The 20,969-nt window shown below is 39.3% G+C and overlaps 1 protein-coding gene across 4 annotated transcripts in view; it reads right to left on the minus strand.

Moving 5' to 3' along the window:
- Window positions 1-20,969, minus strand: part of LOC121713543 (CD48 antigen-like) — a 31,281-nt gene that overhangs the window by 7,251 nt on the left and 3,061 nt on the right. For all 4 annotated transcript variants that reach the window (XR_006032849.1, XR_006032848.1, XR_006032850.1 and 1 more), the window contains exon 2: window positions 8,732-9,040. Coding sequence is in view for 1 of the 4 variants with exons in the window: in XM_042098230.1 (XP_041954164.1) it covers window positions 8,732-9,040 (309 nt within the window). In the remaining 3 variants the exon portion in view is untranslated. The remainder of the gene's footprint in view (window positions 1-8,731; window positions 9,041-20,969) is intronic.

Genomic DNA, 20,969 nt, shown 5'->3' on the forward strand with positions numbered 1-20,969 from the left:
GGGACTCTATTTTACAAGGAAGCACACACAGGCTTGGTTTAACAAAGTAGAAAAGATACAATCTTTATTTTAGCTAAAAGTGAGTCGCTGTTGGTTGTCGATAAATGACACACAAATTCATTTAAAGTAGTGCTGTCAGTTAAACACGTTATTAACAGCGTTAACGTAAACCTATTTTAACGGCGTCAATTTTTTTATCGCGAGATTAACGTTCTTTTTGGTGTAACAAACGTTTTTTCACATGCTGTTGCAACAACTAGTAAAGTTAGAACAACTACAACACCACATCGGATCTAGCTAGACCGGAAACTAAACAATACGCACTGACAAATGGAATGGAACGTTGTATGTGCTGCACGTACACGCCCCCTTTTAGGGGAAAGATGACTGATATAATGGAAACCTATGCTGCATCAAAGTGAGGAGCGAAAAGGGCTTATAGTAAACGTACTAAATCTTGAAACAAACGTGAATAAAAGGCACAAAATAAGGTTGGTGTAAGAGTTATCTGTGTGTTTATGGGATTGATGTGACCATGTTCCTATGTTTTGCTCTTTCCAGTTTACTAACAGGAGTGTCACGAATGTATCGATAGCAGGGCTCTCAAGTGTCACGCATTGAGCGTGACAGTCACTCATTTCGGTCTTTTGTCACGCACTCCCGCCACACATTGTATTTCTCACACAGAAAAACGATTTATAATATTTAATATGCCGCAGCGCCCAAAAGGTCTCTGGTCGCGCCGCTCTCACTATGGAACTGGCAAGAATCAAGCACGTCCCACCTGGAGTTCTTAGTCGAGCCTGCCACTTATCAGCCAATCAAAAATAACGAAAGGGGCTACACAATAGCCAATCAGAAAAAAACACTATTGTATCTAAAAAATCGTATCGTATCCTGAATTGTTCACGTGAATCTGCTAGTTTCCAAAGTTTTGTTAATCTTCAGTAGGCGGGTCAATATAGGGTTCAACGTCAAAAAAAATGATACAAAAGGTTTTTTCATGGATTCTGGTACTGTTGGACATGCTAAATAACATACTAAAAATCTAGTGAAATCTGACCTTGGGAAAGGGGTCATTTTCAAAATGGCCGCCAAAATGGCTGTCAAGAGGTTAAAATGGCTATATCTCAATTACTATTCAGCCTACAGGGGTGAAATTGATGTCAAATTGTGATCATATTAAACAAGAATATGATTTTAAATGGTAATATACAGAGCAAATGCAATACAGCAGTGTTTCTTAAAGTGTGGTCCGCAAGCTAGCCCAAGTGGTCCGTGAGCAGACGTAGTAAAATATAATATAGATGAGTTGTTTGCAATATTGAACCAACTTGTATGTAAATCCAAACATTTCTGCAACACTGCCTATGTAAGCCATGCCAGTTTAAATCATATGAATTCTCTGACACAATAAGCAAGGTGCAAATACAATCAAAGTGGTTCAGTGAGTAGGCCTATTGTGTAATTTACTATTGAAGTAGGAGTAGGAGTTTTTTTTTAGCTAGGTGGTCCGTGAGCCTTTTTTTATTGATTAAGTGGTCCTTGGTCTGAAAAAGTTTGAGAAACACTGCAATACAGGATTATGAACCATCTCCATGGCATGAAGGAAGATAAGACATGTCTTAACTGGTGTTATATCTCATCTGGAGGTTATATGCTTTTAGAAAATATAGTTTTGGGTGTTTGATTTGTTTTGCCTGGACAATATAGGCTAAAATGTATCCCCTTTACACTAGTTTCGCCTATACAGAATAGAGGGCAATGCATTGTTCATGGCATGGAGGAAGATGGGACATGTCTTAACTGGTGTTTTATCTCATCTACAGGTTATATGCTTTCAGAAAATATATAGTTAAGGGTGTTTAATCTGTTTTCCCTGGACAATATAGGCCAACATGTATCCGCTTTACACTAGATTTGCCTATACAGAATAGAGGGCAATGTATTGTTCATGGCATGGAGGAAGATGGGACATGTCTTATCTGGTGTTATATCTCATCTGCAGGTTATATGCTTTCAGAAAATATATAGTTTAGGATGTTTAATTTGTTTCCCCTGGACATACCAAAATGTATCAGCTGCACACTAGATTCGCCTATACAGAATAGATTATGTATTATGCAAAATGTGGTGGAAGATGGGAATATAAGTTGATTGATGTTATATTTCATGTACAGGGTATATATGCTTTTATAATATATAGTTCTGGCTGTTCTATGACTTTGGTGAACCATAACCCATGCATAGGCATGCATTATATATGTGTGTGCATCAAATACATGTTGGCATCTATCATAAGGGGGGAGCTAATTAAACTTAATATTAAACTATATATATTAGTATATCAGAAATAATTACTATATCATTATTCATCATCCATCATCCTCCAGTCCTCTGAAAGGAAGTTGTGCAGATTGTCACATTGTTCATTTTGACATGTTCCACAAGCAGCAGTGAAGCGTAATCCGTATCTACATTAACAGAAGAGTGTCTTGCAGAAATGCACACAGTTACAGTGGATAACTTTCAAAAGCTGTGAAGCTTACTAGCAGATTCAGTTAGAGGGAGACGTTCTAGAGTCACAAATAATGACACAAAGACAAACTTCCTACTCAGGGTGTTGTGCCGTAATGTTGTAAGAGAGTCTGTGGACTTCCCACCAAAAAGTACAGCCATCACTTGGTATCTTAATTCACCAATCACCTCTGTTGTCTGATTGGGAGTAGTGAAGGTATAGTGAAGGCATAGTAAATACATGACTGAAGGAAAAAATCTCCTCTTCTGGAATGCTGTCTTTTGCTGACACCAAAGATCCTAGAGATTAAAGTTGACATGATATTTCAACTTTATTCTCAAAATGTTGTGTTTAATGTTGACATGTCGACTTTAAACGACATGTTGGGTTTGGCTTCTCATCATGGCAAAAATATTTGTCTTCTTCATGTGTGGCCCTAATAGTCTGTCGTATATATGTGACTGAACTGACAGAAAGTCGTGAGAAAAAAGTAGAATGAAATGATGTCTATCATTCTCTATGCTTTAAGTAGACTGAATTGGCAGCATGGTTGGAAAGTTGTGGAAAAGGAGGGACTAATTACAATTCAATAGATTATAATTAATTCATGACCTCTTGTTACGCCACAACCATCCGGTGGCGCATGATTTAATGAAGGATTGTGTGACCTCTAAATCTGATTAAACACGAAAAACACTTTCCTAGGCTGAATAATGCGTCAGATATAGCCAAAATTAGCTTCTGGTGGCCATCTTGGACGCCATCTTGAAAATTATAAGTCTTTAAAAATGATGAACGAATACTTTAGTGTGACATATGATTCAGTAACCACTAAATCTGATTAAACACGAAAAACACTTTCCTAGGCTGAATATGCTTCAGAGATATCCCAAATTAGCTTCTGGTGCCATCTTGGACGCCATCTTGAAAATGACCCCTTTACTGGGGTCAGATTTTACTAGATTTTAATATGTTATTAAGTAGGCTACATCTAAAGGTATTATAATCAGTTGAAAAAACTTTTGTATCAATTTTGCTTTTAACTTTGGTAACACTCCATAATAAGGTGCCATAATAAATAGCAAACTAGTAATTACCTAACCCTTTGTTAATATTTGTTAATTGTTACTAAAATATCTATTTGCCACAAGTTAATAGTTTTTTCATCATTAATTACATATTAGTTGTTTGCATAAAATCTGTATGTTAATGTTTTAACAAATCTATTAACTAATATTGTATTAATATGTGTTAACAGTTAACTAAATGTCTTTTTGGCACTAATTAACAGTTATTTCTTACATCATTTAAATGTTAAATATTTATTTACAAACTATATGTTAATAGAAAAGTTAATGACTTATTATTATTTAACTAATTGTTATTAAACTGTGCTTCTGCCTATCCCAATATGAACCACTCCCCATAGGACTCTTGCGATAGATAGATAGATAGATAGATAGATAGATACTTTATTGATCACAATTCAAGAAAAAAACACAGAGCTACCTTGACATGCTGTCAATCTTGTCAGTGCTGGAACCGCTTACAATAAAGTTGGTTAAGCTTAATTAATATATTAGTAGTATATAGCTATAAGCGTACATACATATAAGCCTACATACTTTGGCCAAATAACTTTCAGAAATAAGAAATAATACTTTTAGAATAACTGTGTGATGTACTGACACAGAGTTACAGAGGCTAGAATATTGTTTTCTTTTTCTACCGGATAACAAGCATCTCTGAACTGACCACATTTCAGCCCTTTAGGTCTTGACTTGATATGACTTACAAACACAACTGAGCCCTAGCATCAGGTCTGGTGAAGCTGTGTGCAAAAGTAGATCAATATAGAATGACAATATGAGTACTTTAGACCATTATTTGCCAAGGTATGCTCATGCGTTTTGTAAAATGCCCTATAGAAACTTTTTGGTTATCTAAAATGCATACTGACAATCAGATGCTTACTGCATATTAGAAGAACCCCTTAGAAGCATAATCTTGGCCTCAAATTAAAGCTAACACTCTGAAGTTTCATGCATTTGGTGTACTTCAGGGGTTCTGATATGGAACGACTACACTAAATATGGAATAATTACAAAAAAGTATAAATCATTAAAATTTCTATTTCAATTCAATTGGTGTGTATAACTAATATTGGATCAACTGTTAACCGACACATCTGAAGACATATTAATAACAGCAACAAAAACACTAATAATACTATTATTAATGAAACACCCACATTCCCGCAACCCGTATGACCCGCTACCCCTTTGACCCCCGGACGGGGGGGCGTCGACGGGGAATGTCACTCTTGCCTGTCCTCAAACTTTAACTTTACTCTTAACTTCCTAAACATCATAACATCATAAACTTACTAAACATAAGTCACACATTCATTCTATCACTTGTAATATGAACGTAGCCTATTTCCTACAACTAGGTGAGATAATTGGCTATGTTATACAGTTCCACAGTTAGCTAGCTAGCAAGCTAACCGTTTTGCATGGGATATTATGGTAAGTGTAGCTACATGCTAAATGTGTACAATACATGGGGTATTGCAAACGAATTAGGTTGGTAATGTACATAGTTTCGACATGAGTAAGTTACATGAACATAATTCTTCATAACTGCCGTGTTAGTAAAATGATTGAATGTCCTGTGAATTATTAACTAGATGTAACGTCAACGTGTGATTACTAGCTGTTTCCCATTGGAATCAATGATATAATGTTAACATGTTTTCCGCTAAAATGGGGTGTATACAGATACAGATTAAATGTATCTTTATGATGATGCGCCGTTAGTAGGCTACGTAAAGGCATGCTGCACACACTTGGTTGGGCTTACGAGCCGGACAAAGAGTAGTAGCCTAGGCTGACGCATTAGTTGTGTGCCGCCAAAGATTTTTTCACCGTCACTTGTTCTGTTATCAACATACCCCTTTGGCTGCTACTATTTGCGATGCACTCTGCTTTCGACATTCATTTACATTAGATTCCATTCTTTTCAATACAACTCCGCACACCAGCATTGCACTTTGCCGCCGTGTAAATCACGATTCAGTTATATTTGGTCGACGCTGCTCCATAAAATCCATTGTTCATCCAGTGTTTGCCTGTTAAAAACTTTGGCGTTGATGTGTGTGGCAAGTGACAGTGCACCATAGACTGTAGGCCTATAAAATGGCAATGCACTCATGTTGAAAAGTTCCTTATTTTCAACTGAACTCAAAGATAATGAATATAGTATGAATACAATATTTTTCTGTTTTGTTATGCCCTTTTAGCCTAGAAATCTAGATGTGCCCCTAGCACTGACAGGGCTAGTCTAGCAACTCTCCGTTGGCTTGTGAGCTCCAGAAATCGAAACTCAAACAGGCCAATGAAATCGTGTATAGAGTCGTTAGGTGGGCTTAACATAATGATTGATGGCAGAGTTGCAACGGTTTGGCTTGAATTCCCTGCTACTTGAAAACAAATAAGATGGATGTTGCTGCTGGCGAACAGTGTGACACGAGTTAAGCTTTTATTAAGTTGGCAAACGTTTGAACTAGCCAACTAGCTCCGCTGGTGGGAAACGCATGGGACTCCTAACGCTGCCGCTGTCCTATTGCGTGCAGAGGGAATTTGAAAGACAACTGATTATCCCGCCCCTCGGACTGAGCACTGCGAACGGTGAGTGCCCAGACCCTACATTTTAATGTGGGTCTGGCTCGTCAGGCTAATGCCCTTTATAATGTGTGTAGGCCTACATTTTGTGCATGCACTTCTGCGGTAGCATTTATTTCAGTTTATATCAGCTATATTTCTGAAGAATATATTGTGTTGCCTCAGGTCTGCTGCACATCTTTTGAAATTTGATTTGAAATAATCAAATAGACCTACGTCTTAAAGTTCAGTTAATAAAGTAACTTGCTTTGCTTTCATTTGAATCCCAATCAAGATACACAATAATTGCTTTATGGTGATTAATTTTAACCATATGATATAATATGTGATTAATTGTGATTAACTATAGGAATTCAGCGATTAATCGTGATTAAAATTTTCGTATTTTCGTTTGACAGCACTAATTTAAAGACATAGGGATAAGCCATAGGAGGGTGAGCCACCCGAATACAAGCTTGACCAGGCCTAGGTTTCAATACCACACGTGAGCTAGGGCACACCACGTTAGAGTAGAACAAACACTGCAAACACAGCCTACAATACCTTGTAACCATGCTCCTTGAGCTGCTTCAAAAGATGCACACTTCACAGCATTACACCGCACACAGTTCCAAATGGGTAAAACGTGAAACACTTCAAGGAAACCAGGCCACGGGTGGGCTAGTCTATTCTATGGGCCCAATCCACACCGAGGCTATTACTAGGGAGGGGAAACAGACACAACAAAAAAGAAGAAACCGCTAGCCGGTGGCTACAATCACTTCATTAGCACAAATCTCTTACAGTCCACCGGCAAGTGGAAAAAAGAAAAAAAGAAAAATAAACAAAAACGAACAAGAAGGCCGATCTAAAAAGCAGCACCTGCACATTCATACACATAAAAACACATTTTTTTACCGCATTAGGTGACGTAGCAATAAGGGGAAAAGCGAGCGGGGGGCAGAGAAGAGGGAGGTGAGGGAGAGAAAAACAGAGCGCCTCAAACCTACAGGCCACAATCCACCCCCTCCAAATGAATCGGCGGCCCGATGATTACACCTCTTGCCCGGGAGTCTTCAACCTCTCTTCCTGATGGACCACCCTCTATGCCACTAGTCAGTCAGGGTAGATGGTGGGGATTGGAATGCTGTCCGGCCGTAGACCTCGCCAAGCGGCGCAAGGCCACAGTGTTGTTCTCAGGCACCTCAGCCATATCCTCAATGTCCATTTCCTCCGACGCCGAGGTGTCGATTGGAGGAGGTGCAGCTTGGGGTTCTTTTTCCGCACCATACCAAATGATCACATCTCGGCCATCACCATCATCCCAGGCAGGAGGGTTTTTGGGGGATCTCCTCTTCCCGAGCTGCACCAGGGACATCACCGGGTCTGGGCCTCAATCCCGCAGGGACGACGCGCATCTCCGAACGATGCACCTGTCGGACCGGTCCACCCCCAGAGTGTATACGAGCTGGGGGACCAAACCTATGGAACCATTGCTGCACCAAGGCCCTGGTCACCTTGAGCGCTTTTTGGTCTTTAGTAGGGACAGCCTGTGAGTACTTTGTGAAAATGTCTGTGAGGATCAGGACATTCTCTCGTCCATCACTGGCTGGCTCTAGCAGAGTAAAGTCGAGCGCTAGGATTTCATTTGGGCGAGTGGCTTGCATCGTGCTCCAATACGTACAGACTTTGGGCTAGACAGCCTTCACCAAAACGCATCGCTGGCACTGCTGACACCACTGTTCGGCATCTTTAGTCATACTGTACCAAAAACATCGGCTCCAGAGTAGCTGGAGTGTTCTTTCTGTGCCTTGATGCCCTTGCTGGTCGTAGGACTTCTGCTTGCAGGCACTGGGGCAGCAGTAGCTGGAGAGTCTCCGGACCTCCCCCTGGTGCATGAATCAGGCGGTACAGAACTCCTTCTTCATCAACTAGGCGGTCCCATTGTCGGAGCAGGGCTCTGCTGGATCTGTGTATCGCTTCACGCTCTGTTGCACCTGGCCTTCGCCCTTCTTGGTAGTACTTCCTCACGGGCCACTACTCTCTTACTACTTAGTAATTATTCGAGGTCAAGTTCTTAATTTATGTAGTCAGATTAATCATAGTTTCTCATAATATTTACCACTGCCTCAGCATGTTCTGTTCTGTTCAAGACATGTTAAACCTAACATTTTACAAAGTCATACTTTGGTCAAAATAACAAAAGGATAAAGCACCACAACACTCTTTCCAACCCTGTCTCTGTTCCTTAACAAATGAGCCTCTTGCACAATGGCAAACTTCTGTTTTTCAATGAAGAGTGGTGACTCGGTTGAGATGAAATTGCGATGGATTAAACAATCTTGTAGATGTGACAACACTTTAGCCAGTGAAGCTGAATGGCTTGCTAAATCACATGTTTTCAGGCCTAGGCAGTCACAAATAAACAACTGGCTTGTGCTATTTTGATGTGTTGCCCCCCAGATACCCAAATACATGTGTAAAGGCAAAATGTTAAATTATTTTTCATAATACAGCACATTCTGTTTAAGACAATCATGAGTCTACTCACCCAGCACAGAGAGTGTGTGCTCAACTATAACTTCCGTCCCAGCACTGATCTTTCCTCTGTAGAGTCCACTGTCACTCTTCTGCAGGTTCTTCAGCTCCATAGAGAAGGTCTCCTTATTAAACTCCACTCTGCCTTTATGGGTGAATACTGTAACAGTGTCTTTGTGGGGTACATATTTCAATGTTGTATTTGGGCCATATTCCCAAAAAACAATATCTATCTGCTCCTTCTCCGGCTGCTGGTGTTGCTGGAACTCCAGAGTGACAGATCCTCCAGTTGGTCTGAACACAGAGGACTTAAGAAACCCAGCTGTGGAAGACAGATATGAAGAGTCATAGTGAAGTCACAATATGGTACATTACAACACATTGTTAGGAATTAGTTTTAAAGTTGGGGATATTGAATGATAAAGAGTGGTAGTACTAATTATTATTACCATCGCTTAGCGTGGTCATATAGTTGTCAACGTTTTTGGTCAATGCTTCAGGGGTCACCAAAACACCGGGGAACATGAACATAATAAGGTGCCATAATAAATAGCAAACTAGTAATTACCTAACCCTTTGTTAATATTTGTTAATTGTTACTAAAATATCTATTTGGCACAAGTTAATAGTTTTTTCATCATTAATTAAATATTAGTTGCTTGCATAAAATCTGGATGTTAATGTTTTAACAAATCTATTAACTAATATTGTACTAATATTTGTTAATAGTTAACTAAATGTCTTTTTGGCACTAATTAAGTTATTTCTCACATCATTTAAATGGTAAATGTTTATTTACAAACTATGTGTTAATAGAAAAGTTAATTACATATTATTATTTAACTAATTGTTATTCAACTGTGCTTCTACCTATCCCAATATGAACCACTCCCCTGGACCCTTACAATAAAGTTTAAGCTTAACTAGACTGCATTTCCGGCGGGAACTGCGAAAGTGTGCTTGCCCTGGTCCGGTCACCAACGTGAGCAGACAGTGACATACGCTATGTTGAACCTGGCTTGATCCAAGCATTCTAACAGTGCCTTTCAGTGTTGGAGCAGTGGCAATACCTCAAAAGCTCTATTCAACTATTGCCTTGTGGGGTGAATGCGGTTCGTTGGCTTTTACCTGTGGCCTGCCTTCGAATTTAGCTTCTATGACTAAAATCAAATCAATAAAATAAAACAACAGCAGTGATTGGCTGCAAAAATAAATAATGTCACGCGTCTTGCACCTCTCAAACTGGGCTATCAGGTAACCTAGAGAAAAATTAGAAATTATGAAATATGACCAAGGCATTAAAATGCTGCTTGTTTGTCAGGATATTTTTTCACTGATTTATTTTAGAAATATGAGCTATGAGTGTGAATGTTATATATTCCATCCCCTAATTCTGTTTTACTGGTTTATTTGACAAATAATCTATATGGATTTGCTCTATAAAGACCTTATGTCTTTTTGGGATTGTTTTGAGAGCCTATTGATGTATCTCAGAATAAAGGAATGTCCACAACATTAGTGATGGGGTTTTTTTTTGTGTGTAAATGTATTTTACTTAACTCATTGAATGTAGCTGGATACTCATGAACGCATGTCTCTAATAGCCACAATAGGAGTAATTTTAGCAACACCGTATTTTGTGTGCCCCATAACGACCCAGTGGATCATGAAAATGTGCCAAAATTCACATTCCTTGCTTGTTGTTGGTACATTAATCCCATTCAGATTGCCACTTATCTGAGATGTAAGAGTTCAGTATAGGTTTAAGGTCTGGGGCAGGGATTTGACATTCTGTGACTTCTTCATTGAGGGCTTGCTTAGCAGCACTGTCCGCTTTCTCATTTCCCCTCAGACCAACATGGCCTGGGACCCAGCAAAAAACTACACTCAAGTTCTGGTTCTTTAGACGTTCTAGTTGATCAAGCTCAGCTTTGGTTGTACTTTTTGCGTGACATTAAAGCCTACTGGAAAGATTTTTAATTAAATCCCTCTCACCCATAGTTTTCTATTTATTTACAAATGTACATAGGCCTACTGTAATTACATTTATACATAGTTATTCATCCTGCACATAAACTTATTCTTACTACTCTTTAATGTTGTTTCTGTACTACAATGACACAAACGTGTCTCTCTGAAGCTCTGTTCTAGAATCTTTGCTCTGAAGTCTGTCCCCGTTGCTAAGCAACATCAAATAAACGAAATGATAGTCTTTCAGTATTAAATGTGTGCGTGTGCTTCCGAATGGATGTGTGTGGTTTGCAATTAGAATAAACAAGAAATAACATTTCCAATAATTTCCCATGATAAATTACATAATATTTGCACCTTCCTTACTTGTGAATCTCACACTGTATAGGCTACACTAGTGAAATGTAATACAACGTTGCCACCTAGCGTTCAGATGTCGTTCTAGGCTATTTAACATTAACGTGACATTGCTTGTTTATTCTTTCGTCAACTCCATGCTTTTAGGAAAACAATCTTTTTATCATTCCCTCTTCAATGAGCGATTACCAGCTCGTTTTTGTAACAGAGATAGCTGTTTATTGTCCCTAGGTTTACAGAAACACCTATTCATATTAATACAGGAAATCAAGTTAACGCTGCCGACCACTGTTTGTCTATTACATGGCCCAGAATGCCTTGCATGTCTTTACAACAAAACAACCCAGTAAAACCTCATTTCCCGTAAATATATGAATTTGCATACTTGTAACATTTTTAATAATACTCTCCCATAATGACATTTAACAATAAGGAAATTTTTTATTTGAATACCGTCAATGTGAAAACAACTATTATGTAAGCTATATATAGCTACTGTTCTCCTAGGTATTTCAGTTCGTAAGTCCATACTATCCCATGGCAGAGCAAGGATTTCATGATTGGGCAAGGCTGCCTAGAGACATTGTGGCTCCCCAGAGAGATTATGCATACTTGGAAGGCATTGTGATAGCAGTACAACTGAAAATGTGAAAGGTGATAGTTACCAAAAATGGATGGGTGGTTTGCCAAATGATGGAAACTTTTGGAATATTTCTTTTTTTTTTTTTGCCTATGCACCCTCACACTGGAGTCCCCAGTTCATATACAAAATTTGGTATCGATATGTGACAGTGTTCCTGAGATATGGACGACTTCCTGTTTCGGAGCTTCGCCGCCGATTTCGTTTGGCTGTGACGGGCAAACGCTTTCGAAAATAAAAAATCCTTCCGCTAACATTTATGAGGCTTGGTCCAAGGATAACGTACGTCAAGTTTCGTGGCGTTCGGACCAAATTTTTGACCTGTGAAAATTTAGTTTCGCTTTCTGTTCAATCCAATATGGCGGACGAACGGCACGCCCACCTGACGTCATCTTCGCGACCAACTTACACCGGTACTGACCGGACGTTTTAAAGTTGGAACGGTGTCTCTGTCTCAAAGGGCCTAGGCGCTAGGGCTGACAAAATTAGGGAGACGGGAAAAATAATAATAAATATAACCGCAAGCGGTGATTTACGGGGTCCGAGCAAAACGAACATGAGGTAGCATAGCTTTTTAGTTTTACATATGCTTTGATTGTTTGGGCCCAATTGTTCAAAAGAAACGCGATTGGATTTCGGTTATCGGATTTCAGTTACCGGATTTCGGCTATCGGATTGGATCAAATCTTGAAAATGGCTTGTTCAAAGGGAAACAAGGATCCTGAAATTGGATTAGATCACATAATCTATTCTTGGTTTTGATCTGGATAAAACCTTCACTTTGTGTTGTTCAAAACTTTTGAGTTGGATTGGAATAAATTTGATGCATAAAATTAGGATTACCCTGTGCTGTAACGTTATAGTGTGCTAACCTCCACAACCTAATAGTATTCTAAAAATACCCTATTCTAGTGTGCTAACCTCCACAACCCAACAGTATTCTAACAGTAGTATTCTAGTGCGCTAATCTCCACAACTCAATAGTATTCTAACAATACTCTATTCTACAGGACTATGCATTTGTCATGGATAAGATGAAGCGTCTGTTAATGGAAGGCAGTGTTTCCCACAGAATGGAATTGTATTTGTGGTGGTAGGTGAAGGGGGGTGGGGGTGGGTTCTGTGTTGGAGTCAATAAGATGAACAACCTATAATTATGCAGTTATACTTGCCTTGCACGACAAGTCCTGTCAAGTAGCTGTAACGTTATAGTGTGCTAACCTCCACAACCCAACAGTATTCTTAACAGTATTCTATTCTAGTATGCTAACCTCCACAACCCAGCTGAAGGAACTGTAGGGGGCGATGTGGGTCGAGGTAGAGTGAGTGTGTGGCGAGCAGGCAGAGCCTCGGTCAGAAGGCTCAATGGTATGAAGTGATGACACGGAGATGGCAGGTTTCGGTGCAACACAAGTGAACTTTATTTGAGTTTCAATTCATCTGTTCTTTTGTTCTTTACTTGTATGTGTGCTGCATCAAAGAGCAAACAGAAAATGGAGTAATCAGTGAAATGGGGTAAATCAGTACAGATCCCAACTCACAAACAAACCAATTGACATTTGAACAATAAACTGAAATCATATGGCTATATAAGGTACAACTAAACAATACTTGACATCCCAAGTCAACCAACATCACCTAATCATCTCTCACATGGGACTCCAACACACCAAACCAACAAACAAAGACCTTAACTATACACATGATGGCAGAGCTACTCTACAAACTGATAAACATCACAAAAGTCATAGTGAGGGTCATTAAAGTGATGACTTACGTTAACTCAAAGACGCACACAAAGCAGGACACACTGGAGTGCTGAGTTGAGATGAACAAAAGAGTGAACTGAGGGCGAGCAAACAATTTATCCTGGTCTGAGCCCCTGCTCCGGAGCTACAGGGTTTCCCAGCAGGTAAACTGGGTGTGGTTTGGTGACAGCCAAACAATCCAGCAATTTCTCCACAGCACCTCCTTACACTGACAGACTTTGGAAAGATTTGCAAAGATTTGGAAAAGATTTTTGAAAGACTACAGTCTCAGACCCTCTCACATCTAAAGACAAGTAGTAGAGTTTTAAGTCACAGACTATGATTTTGCAATGACTAGGGATCTTGCAGGGTCACTATTTACAAGACTGCAACACGATTCCTTTAAATTATTACCCATCGTGCAATAGATAAACAGGAACTGAAAATGATAGCCTACTAAACTCAAAGTCGTATTTTCGTGTTTCTGCAGCATTGTTTCATGCGTGACATCCTTAACCGATACAGAGTTGTTCTGTCAAGTGGAAGAGCCGACTAAATATGTATAAGAAATGACAAATATTATAAGAATAACAAATAATTATAGGCTACAGCTGTGTCGGAGTCAATAAGATAAACAGCCAATAATTATACAGTTACACTACAAGTCCATATTGACAAGTAGCTCTAATGTTATAGTGTGTTAACCTCCACAACCCAACAGCATTCTAATGTAGTATGCTAACATCCACAACCCAACAGTATTCCAACACTAATGCTTCAAGTGGGATTTGAACTCTCAACCTAAGGATCACCAGTACAAGGCATTATCCCACTGAGCCAGTGTCAATCCTACATGTTGGCCAGTCACATTCACATGGTGAAAATGTGTGTTGGTAAACACACAAGAAAAACTCCAAGCATACATTTGACAATAAAATGAAGGGCTTTCCTAAAAGAATACACCTGAAATCTTTTTGAAATTCTGGGGCAATTAGACATTTGTAGAGAAGAACACTAATGGATGAAATATAAATATGATAGACTTAATGACGAAGGAAAAATAATGAACAAAGAAGTTCCCCTAAATGTCAGAGTGTCTCGGCGTTCTGATTCTTGGCAACTAATGACTGTGTATGTTGATTGCCTGATGTCATTCAGGTGCTGTTCAATGGTGTGAATCTTCAATAACCAATAGTATTCGAGCTAGAGCCTAAAGCACTACCAGGGATTCGAACTCTGAACCTAATAAACATCAGCACTAGGCATTATCCCACTGAGCCACTGACAATCCCACATATTTGGCAGTCACATTCACATGGTGAAAATGTGTGTTGGCAAACACACAACATCAAGAAAATTCCTAGCATACATTTGACAATAGAATTAAGGGCTTTATAAAAAAGAGTACAGATCTGAAAATGTGCACTGTTAATGGTATCCACATAATGATGGTTGTATGGTTGTTCTCCAAGGGAAAAAAAATACTCATATAGGAATATAGGTGATATAGGAGAAATGGGCTGAGTGGTCGAACTTTATTGGCCTATATCTCTGAAATGGAAAAACATATCCAAATTCTTTTGATAACTTTTGTGAGGCTTGGTCTAAACATTGTCTGTGTCTTGGTCTAAACATTGTCTGTGTCTATTTTGAGTCTAGGTCAATCTGGTAAGGAGAAATAAGCATTTTTGACAAGAGCGCCACCTTTAGGTGCAGTACCCCACATTTTGGGTTATGGGTAGTGGGGGGTACTGGTAACAATACTTGAAAATGTGAAGTTTCTAGGACTTACGGTTTATAGGAATATAGGTGATCTAGGAAAAATGGCCTAAGTGGTCTAACTTTATTGGCCTATATCTCTGAAATGGAACAAAATATCAAAATTCTGACTGATAACTTTTGTGAGGCTTGGTCTAAACATTGTCTGTGAGAATTTTGGTGAAGATTTGATTATTTTTGAAGAGTGTGAAACTTTTTATAATGTTTAGCTTTTCCATGAAATTGTGTCAAAAGTAAACATTTTTAGACCATAAGACCAGGGCCAAAAAGATGCATCTGAGTTTAGAGATTAATATTATGAAAGAATTTTGAGTCTAGGTCAATCTGGTAAGGAGAAATTAGCATAATTAACTTTTTTTTCCAACAGCGCCACCTTTGGGTGCAGTACCCCAAATTTTGGGTTATGGGCAGAGGGGGGTACTGGTAACCATACCTGAAAATTTGAAGAGTTTTGGAGTTAAGGTTTAGGCTGCAGTATGACTTTTACAGAATCTTGGCCAAAAATGAACGGTACAGAAACAATAGGGGTCCTGCAGCTACGCTGCTCGGACCCCTAATAAAACTTAAGAAGAACAATAAGTGTGCTGCTTTGCAAGCACACTTAATTAATATATTAGCAGTATATAGCTATCAGCATGGGGCCTCTTATAATAAAGTTGGTTAAGCTTAATTAATATATTAGTAATATATAACTATCAGTATGGGGGACCCTTATAATAAAGTTGGTTAAGCTTAATTAATATGTAGGGCAGTTCCAGCGTTATGGATGTGACAATTGGACTCATATTGGTAAACAAAATGCCTTAGAGTGGGGGCAAAATTAGTATCAGTGAATTCATTTGCATAACCTTTAATGGAACCTCTGTCCTCTGAATACTGAGAAATCCTCAAATTTCATATAATCAATTTCATCCTAAGAATACAAGGCATTTTATCAGCGTTATGGATGTGACATGAAATGGACACACTTTTGTGAGAGATTACAGGTTTTCTACAAACTCTGTGAATTTTGAAGGAAACTGCCGAAACTATGATATATGTAGCATGAAGGAGACTTGAATGAACACAAAAAGTGTGTTTTTGTAACTATGCGTCATTTTCGTAATGCATTATGTAGGAAAAACTGGCGTAATGGATGTGACGGTTTCACGTTATGGATGTGACGTGTCTGAACCAGTCCTCGACAAACTACATAAAACACATAATTAAGTAATGAATTTTGATATGAAATTTAAATAGTAATCATGAAAAACTAGTGATGAAATGATTGCTTCCTCAGTGCCCACTAAGAGACACAGGAAGAATCAGGACGACAAGTAATTTAAAATATAAAAAATACATTTATTTTTTTCTTTTACCGTCATCAATTTTGGTCAGTGATTCCCCAGTTACTGAAACACCAGGGAACATGAAACTTGGTGGCCACTCTCTTAAATAACTAGCCCTACCTGAACCGTTGCACCCAAGATGACAAAATATGTATAGTATGTCAGTCTCAAGAGCCCGCATCAACCTAACCCATACCCACTCATTTGTGATTTGCACACATAAAGTACATGTGCACACACACACATGCACACACAAACACACACACACGCACGCATGCACGCACAGTCGCACACAGACAGGCAAGCACACACACATAAACACATACAGACAGGCAAGCACACACACACACACACACACACACACACATACACAAACACACACACACATGAATGCAGACACATAAACACACAAACACAGGCACGCATACGCATGTGCGCATGCAAACACACACACACACACACACACTTATAAACAAAAGCAAACTCACATATGCACACACTCATTTACATGCACATGAGTTGCAGGAGTAGGAAATGGAGACAAATTGACAAGCGTGATTTATTTTTGCGAAGAGAATATGCAGGACTGAGAGGCGGTCATATTTTGTACCGCTATGCGGTACATCTAGTTTATTGCTGCCGTTACTTATGTTACTCTGTGGGTATTAGCTACAGAGGACCTGACACTTCAAATGCTGGCATATCGCGTCACATTTAAAATTAAACTGTGTTAAGCAGACGTGAACGGCAGGCTGAACAGATCTGCAACAGAAGGAGGTTGCTATGTTAACTCCAGCTGCAAAGTCAGCCATCTTCACCAGCTAACACGATAATCCAGTTACTGTACAACAACAGTATGACAGTTACAGGAAGATAATCGCTCAGATTTTCGTTATTAGGCCACTTGAAAATAGGCTATGGCTAGGCTAATCACTGGAGGTATTTTATTTTGTTTGTTTTGCTAATGGTTAGGCAAGACCTCCCTGTGGTTTTGATCAACCTAATAATCTTTGAAATGTCAATTGTAAACACTAAGGTGAAATGCGTTTAAACTGACATGCCACCAGAACAGACGTTTTATAGGCTTTGAGGTATAATAAAGTCTCCAGTCTTGTAAATTCACATTATGTAACATCCATAACGTCACATCCATAACGCACCATTAAAGGAGAATTCCGGTGTGATATTGACCTAAAGTGTATCGAAACATGATACCGAGTGTGAACGTATGTCTCATAGCCCATCTCGGCTTGTCCCCTGCACTCCAAAATCTGGCGCTAGTTAGCCGATGTTACCAACATCTTTTTCAATAGTGGTGCTTTGGCATCGGGCTAGCCATGCAAATAAATCACTGTTTTACACCCATTTACGAGGCTCAATGTATCTCCACACTTCATTGGTAGACTTCCGAGGGCCCTGACATTTAAAACGAGACATTGAGAACTTTGAAAAAGCACTGGTAGTTTACTTACAAGACGATTTATACAGACAGTATCTTCACGAAGTTTAGCGTTTGCAGCCATCTTGAATTTAGTCACGATAAGTCGAGCAACGAGTAAGAATGAACAGCTATGATAAGGGATCAGATTCCAAAAATAATTCAGTGGAAATGCATGGATTCCAGTTGCTGCTACTGGAAGAAACTGGAATCCATGCATTTCCACTGAATTATTTTTGGAATCTGATCCCTTATCATACCTGTTCATTCTTACTCGTTGCTCGACTTATCGTGACTAAATTCAAGATGGCTGCAAACGCTAAACTTCGTGAAGATACTGTCTGTATAAATCGTCTTGTAAGTAAACTACCAGTGCTTTTTCAAAGTTCTCAATGTCTCGTTTTAAATGTCAGGGCCCTAGGAAGTCTACCAATGAAGTGTGGAGATACATTGAGCCTCGTAAATGGGTGTAAAACAGTGATTTATTTGCATGGCTAGCCCGATGCCGAAGCACCACTACTGAAAAAGTTGTTGGTAGCATCGGCTAACTAGCGCCAGATTTTGGAGTGCAGGGGACAAGTCGAGATGGGCTATGAGACATACGTTCACACTCGGTATCATGTTTCAATACACTTTAGGTCAATATCACACCGGAATTCTCCTTTAAAGGTTTTAAAAGCAAGTAAGTGGCACAATTTGGTCATCACACTTTACATTGATATAAATCAGCTTTGCACAGACACTATGGACATTGTCGCATCAACACTGTATGTGTAGCATAAACTTTTCCTATAAAACGTTATGGATGTGACATGGCCATGGAACTTGCTGACTTAAAAACAAAAGCCTTACAAATGTAAGGAGTTGTGCACTTAAAGGCAAGATGAGCATAGACATTGCTCTACCATTCCCTTGTCAATCTGGAATTTGTCAAATGGCACAATTTGTTTGAACCTTGGGTCCATTTATCCACTTTTTAAATATGTATAATATTACCATGTGAAAAATGTTGTTTCTGTATGGTTGCACACCATATTTATGATGTAAAAAGAGTGTAATTCTCAATCAAATTCAATCAGATCAGTTACAAACAATAAAATATAGATCTAAATGAAGATTTTAACAACAGTTCTATTTGCGTATGCACAACTTTTTTTTCCATGGTAAGGATGACCTTTGCATGGAATTGCCCAGTATATAACTATCAGTATGGGGGACCCTTATAATAAAGTTGGTTAAGCTTTAAGTAATATATAATTAGTCAGACGGTGAAGGGACTGAGACCAAAACTGGCTTATCACATTTATTTCTTTAGAAAAAGTTAAAACAAAACATGCCTTCAGGCACTGGCATACATAAAACAGCATCTGCACAAGCAAAATAAAAAGATATAGTTTAATGGGCTATATTAGGTTACATGCATCATTCCTATACCATCACTGTCAGCCCTACTAGCAAGGGAGACATGGAATGTTCAGGTGCACAGAACGACAGTCAACTCATATTCTGAGACTCACTAAACATTCACAGACGTAGACCATACGGAGGTAAATGCATAAACATAATGCTAAACTAAATGTACATTTATTTCCTGCTAGACTGAATTGCACTTTCCATGCACACTAAACTAAACTACACTGAATGCATGGAAAGTTGCTAGCGGAGTTTACAGCTAGTCACATAAGACTCAATGTGTATGAACTTGTGGTCATAATGAAAACATTAATAAACTTTCTCTAAGTTGCTAGAATTGCACCCAAATCCTAACAATACATGTAAAGTAATATAATACAGGTGATATGTCGAAGTTTTCAACTTACAGATACAAAATTAAAACAAAGTGGGGGGTGCTTTGTACAGTCAACCTACCCAATGCAAAGCATACCGCTTCTGATCGAGTACGGCAACAATACAAGGACAAAACGCAGCAGAGCTGCAGTATACCGTTTCTCCAAAGGGGGCTCCAAAACACCAATCTCAATAAAGCTGCTGAATTACAGCGTAAATCACATAGGGCCTACAAACACTAAACTACATTTCTAACTCTGTTACACCCACCTCCCCTGAATTTCACCAAATTTGAGCAGCAACCAAATAGTACTTCAAAAGGCAAAAAGGACCCTACTTTCAAACACTAGAGGGTCACCAATTACAGGACAGCCAACCACAAAGGTAGGATGAAGTGGAAGAAGAGGTGCGCAAACTCTCACACAACCAACCACTGGCAGTAGGGTGCCTTATACACCCCACAAGACCATAAAGCCATAAACCATAAATTCCATAAATTCTCCATAAAGCTAATCAGAAAAGCTTGGACCACATAACCATGTTACCAAACGTGTGTATGACCTCAACTCTAACTATGTCTAATCATGAAAAACCTGAAACACTGACCTGCAGATAGCCTGCATAGACGGATGTGTGTGTAGCAGATTGGGCTACACCCTATTATTTGGCTCCTTTGCTTCTCCCCCTGTGCTGGATTGGTGTGGCTGCGTTCATCCTAATTACGGGGCGGACCTTGGCAGACTTATATCTAGGAACGCAAATTGCTACCTGGATGTGCTACTTTCTCTCTTTCCCGTCTTCCGGGGCACATAGTAGTTTGGCGTGGATCACAACTTGGCTGGTGAAGCCGCCATCAAGTGAATGCTTTCACGAGTAAGGTAAGCTACCTGACGTTTATCTGTGCTGGCTGATCTAAGCGTGCACGATTGCTCTTACATCCAGTATATCTCCACTTCCGTGTTGTAGAGCTTGGTCTGTTCTGTCGGCGTTGAGGCCGGTGTAGCACTGTTGAGCCTGGTGTCTGCCATAAAGTAGCTAGAGGTAGGCTTGTTTATTTTAAACCCATTTCGTAGTCTAATTGATCTCCGTTTGCAAACGGCAATCCTAATTGCCTCTAATCTGTTATTAGCAGTGTTGTCGGAGCTAACGCAGCTTCCCCTCCCTCAACTTGATGGTCAGGAACGAAATCTTTTTAACTTGGT

This window comes from Alosa sapidissima, chromosome 1 (genome assembly GCF_018492685.1).
Source record: "Alosa sapidissima isolate fAloSap1 chromosome 1, fAloSap1.pri, whole genome shotgun sequence".
Taxonomy (NCBI): domain Eukaryota; kingdom Metazoa; phylum Chordata; class Actinopteri; order Clupeiformes; family Clupeidae; genus Alosa; species Alosa sapidissima.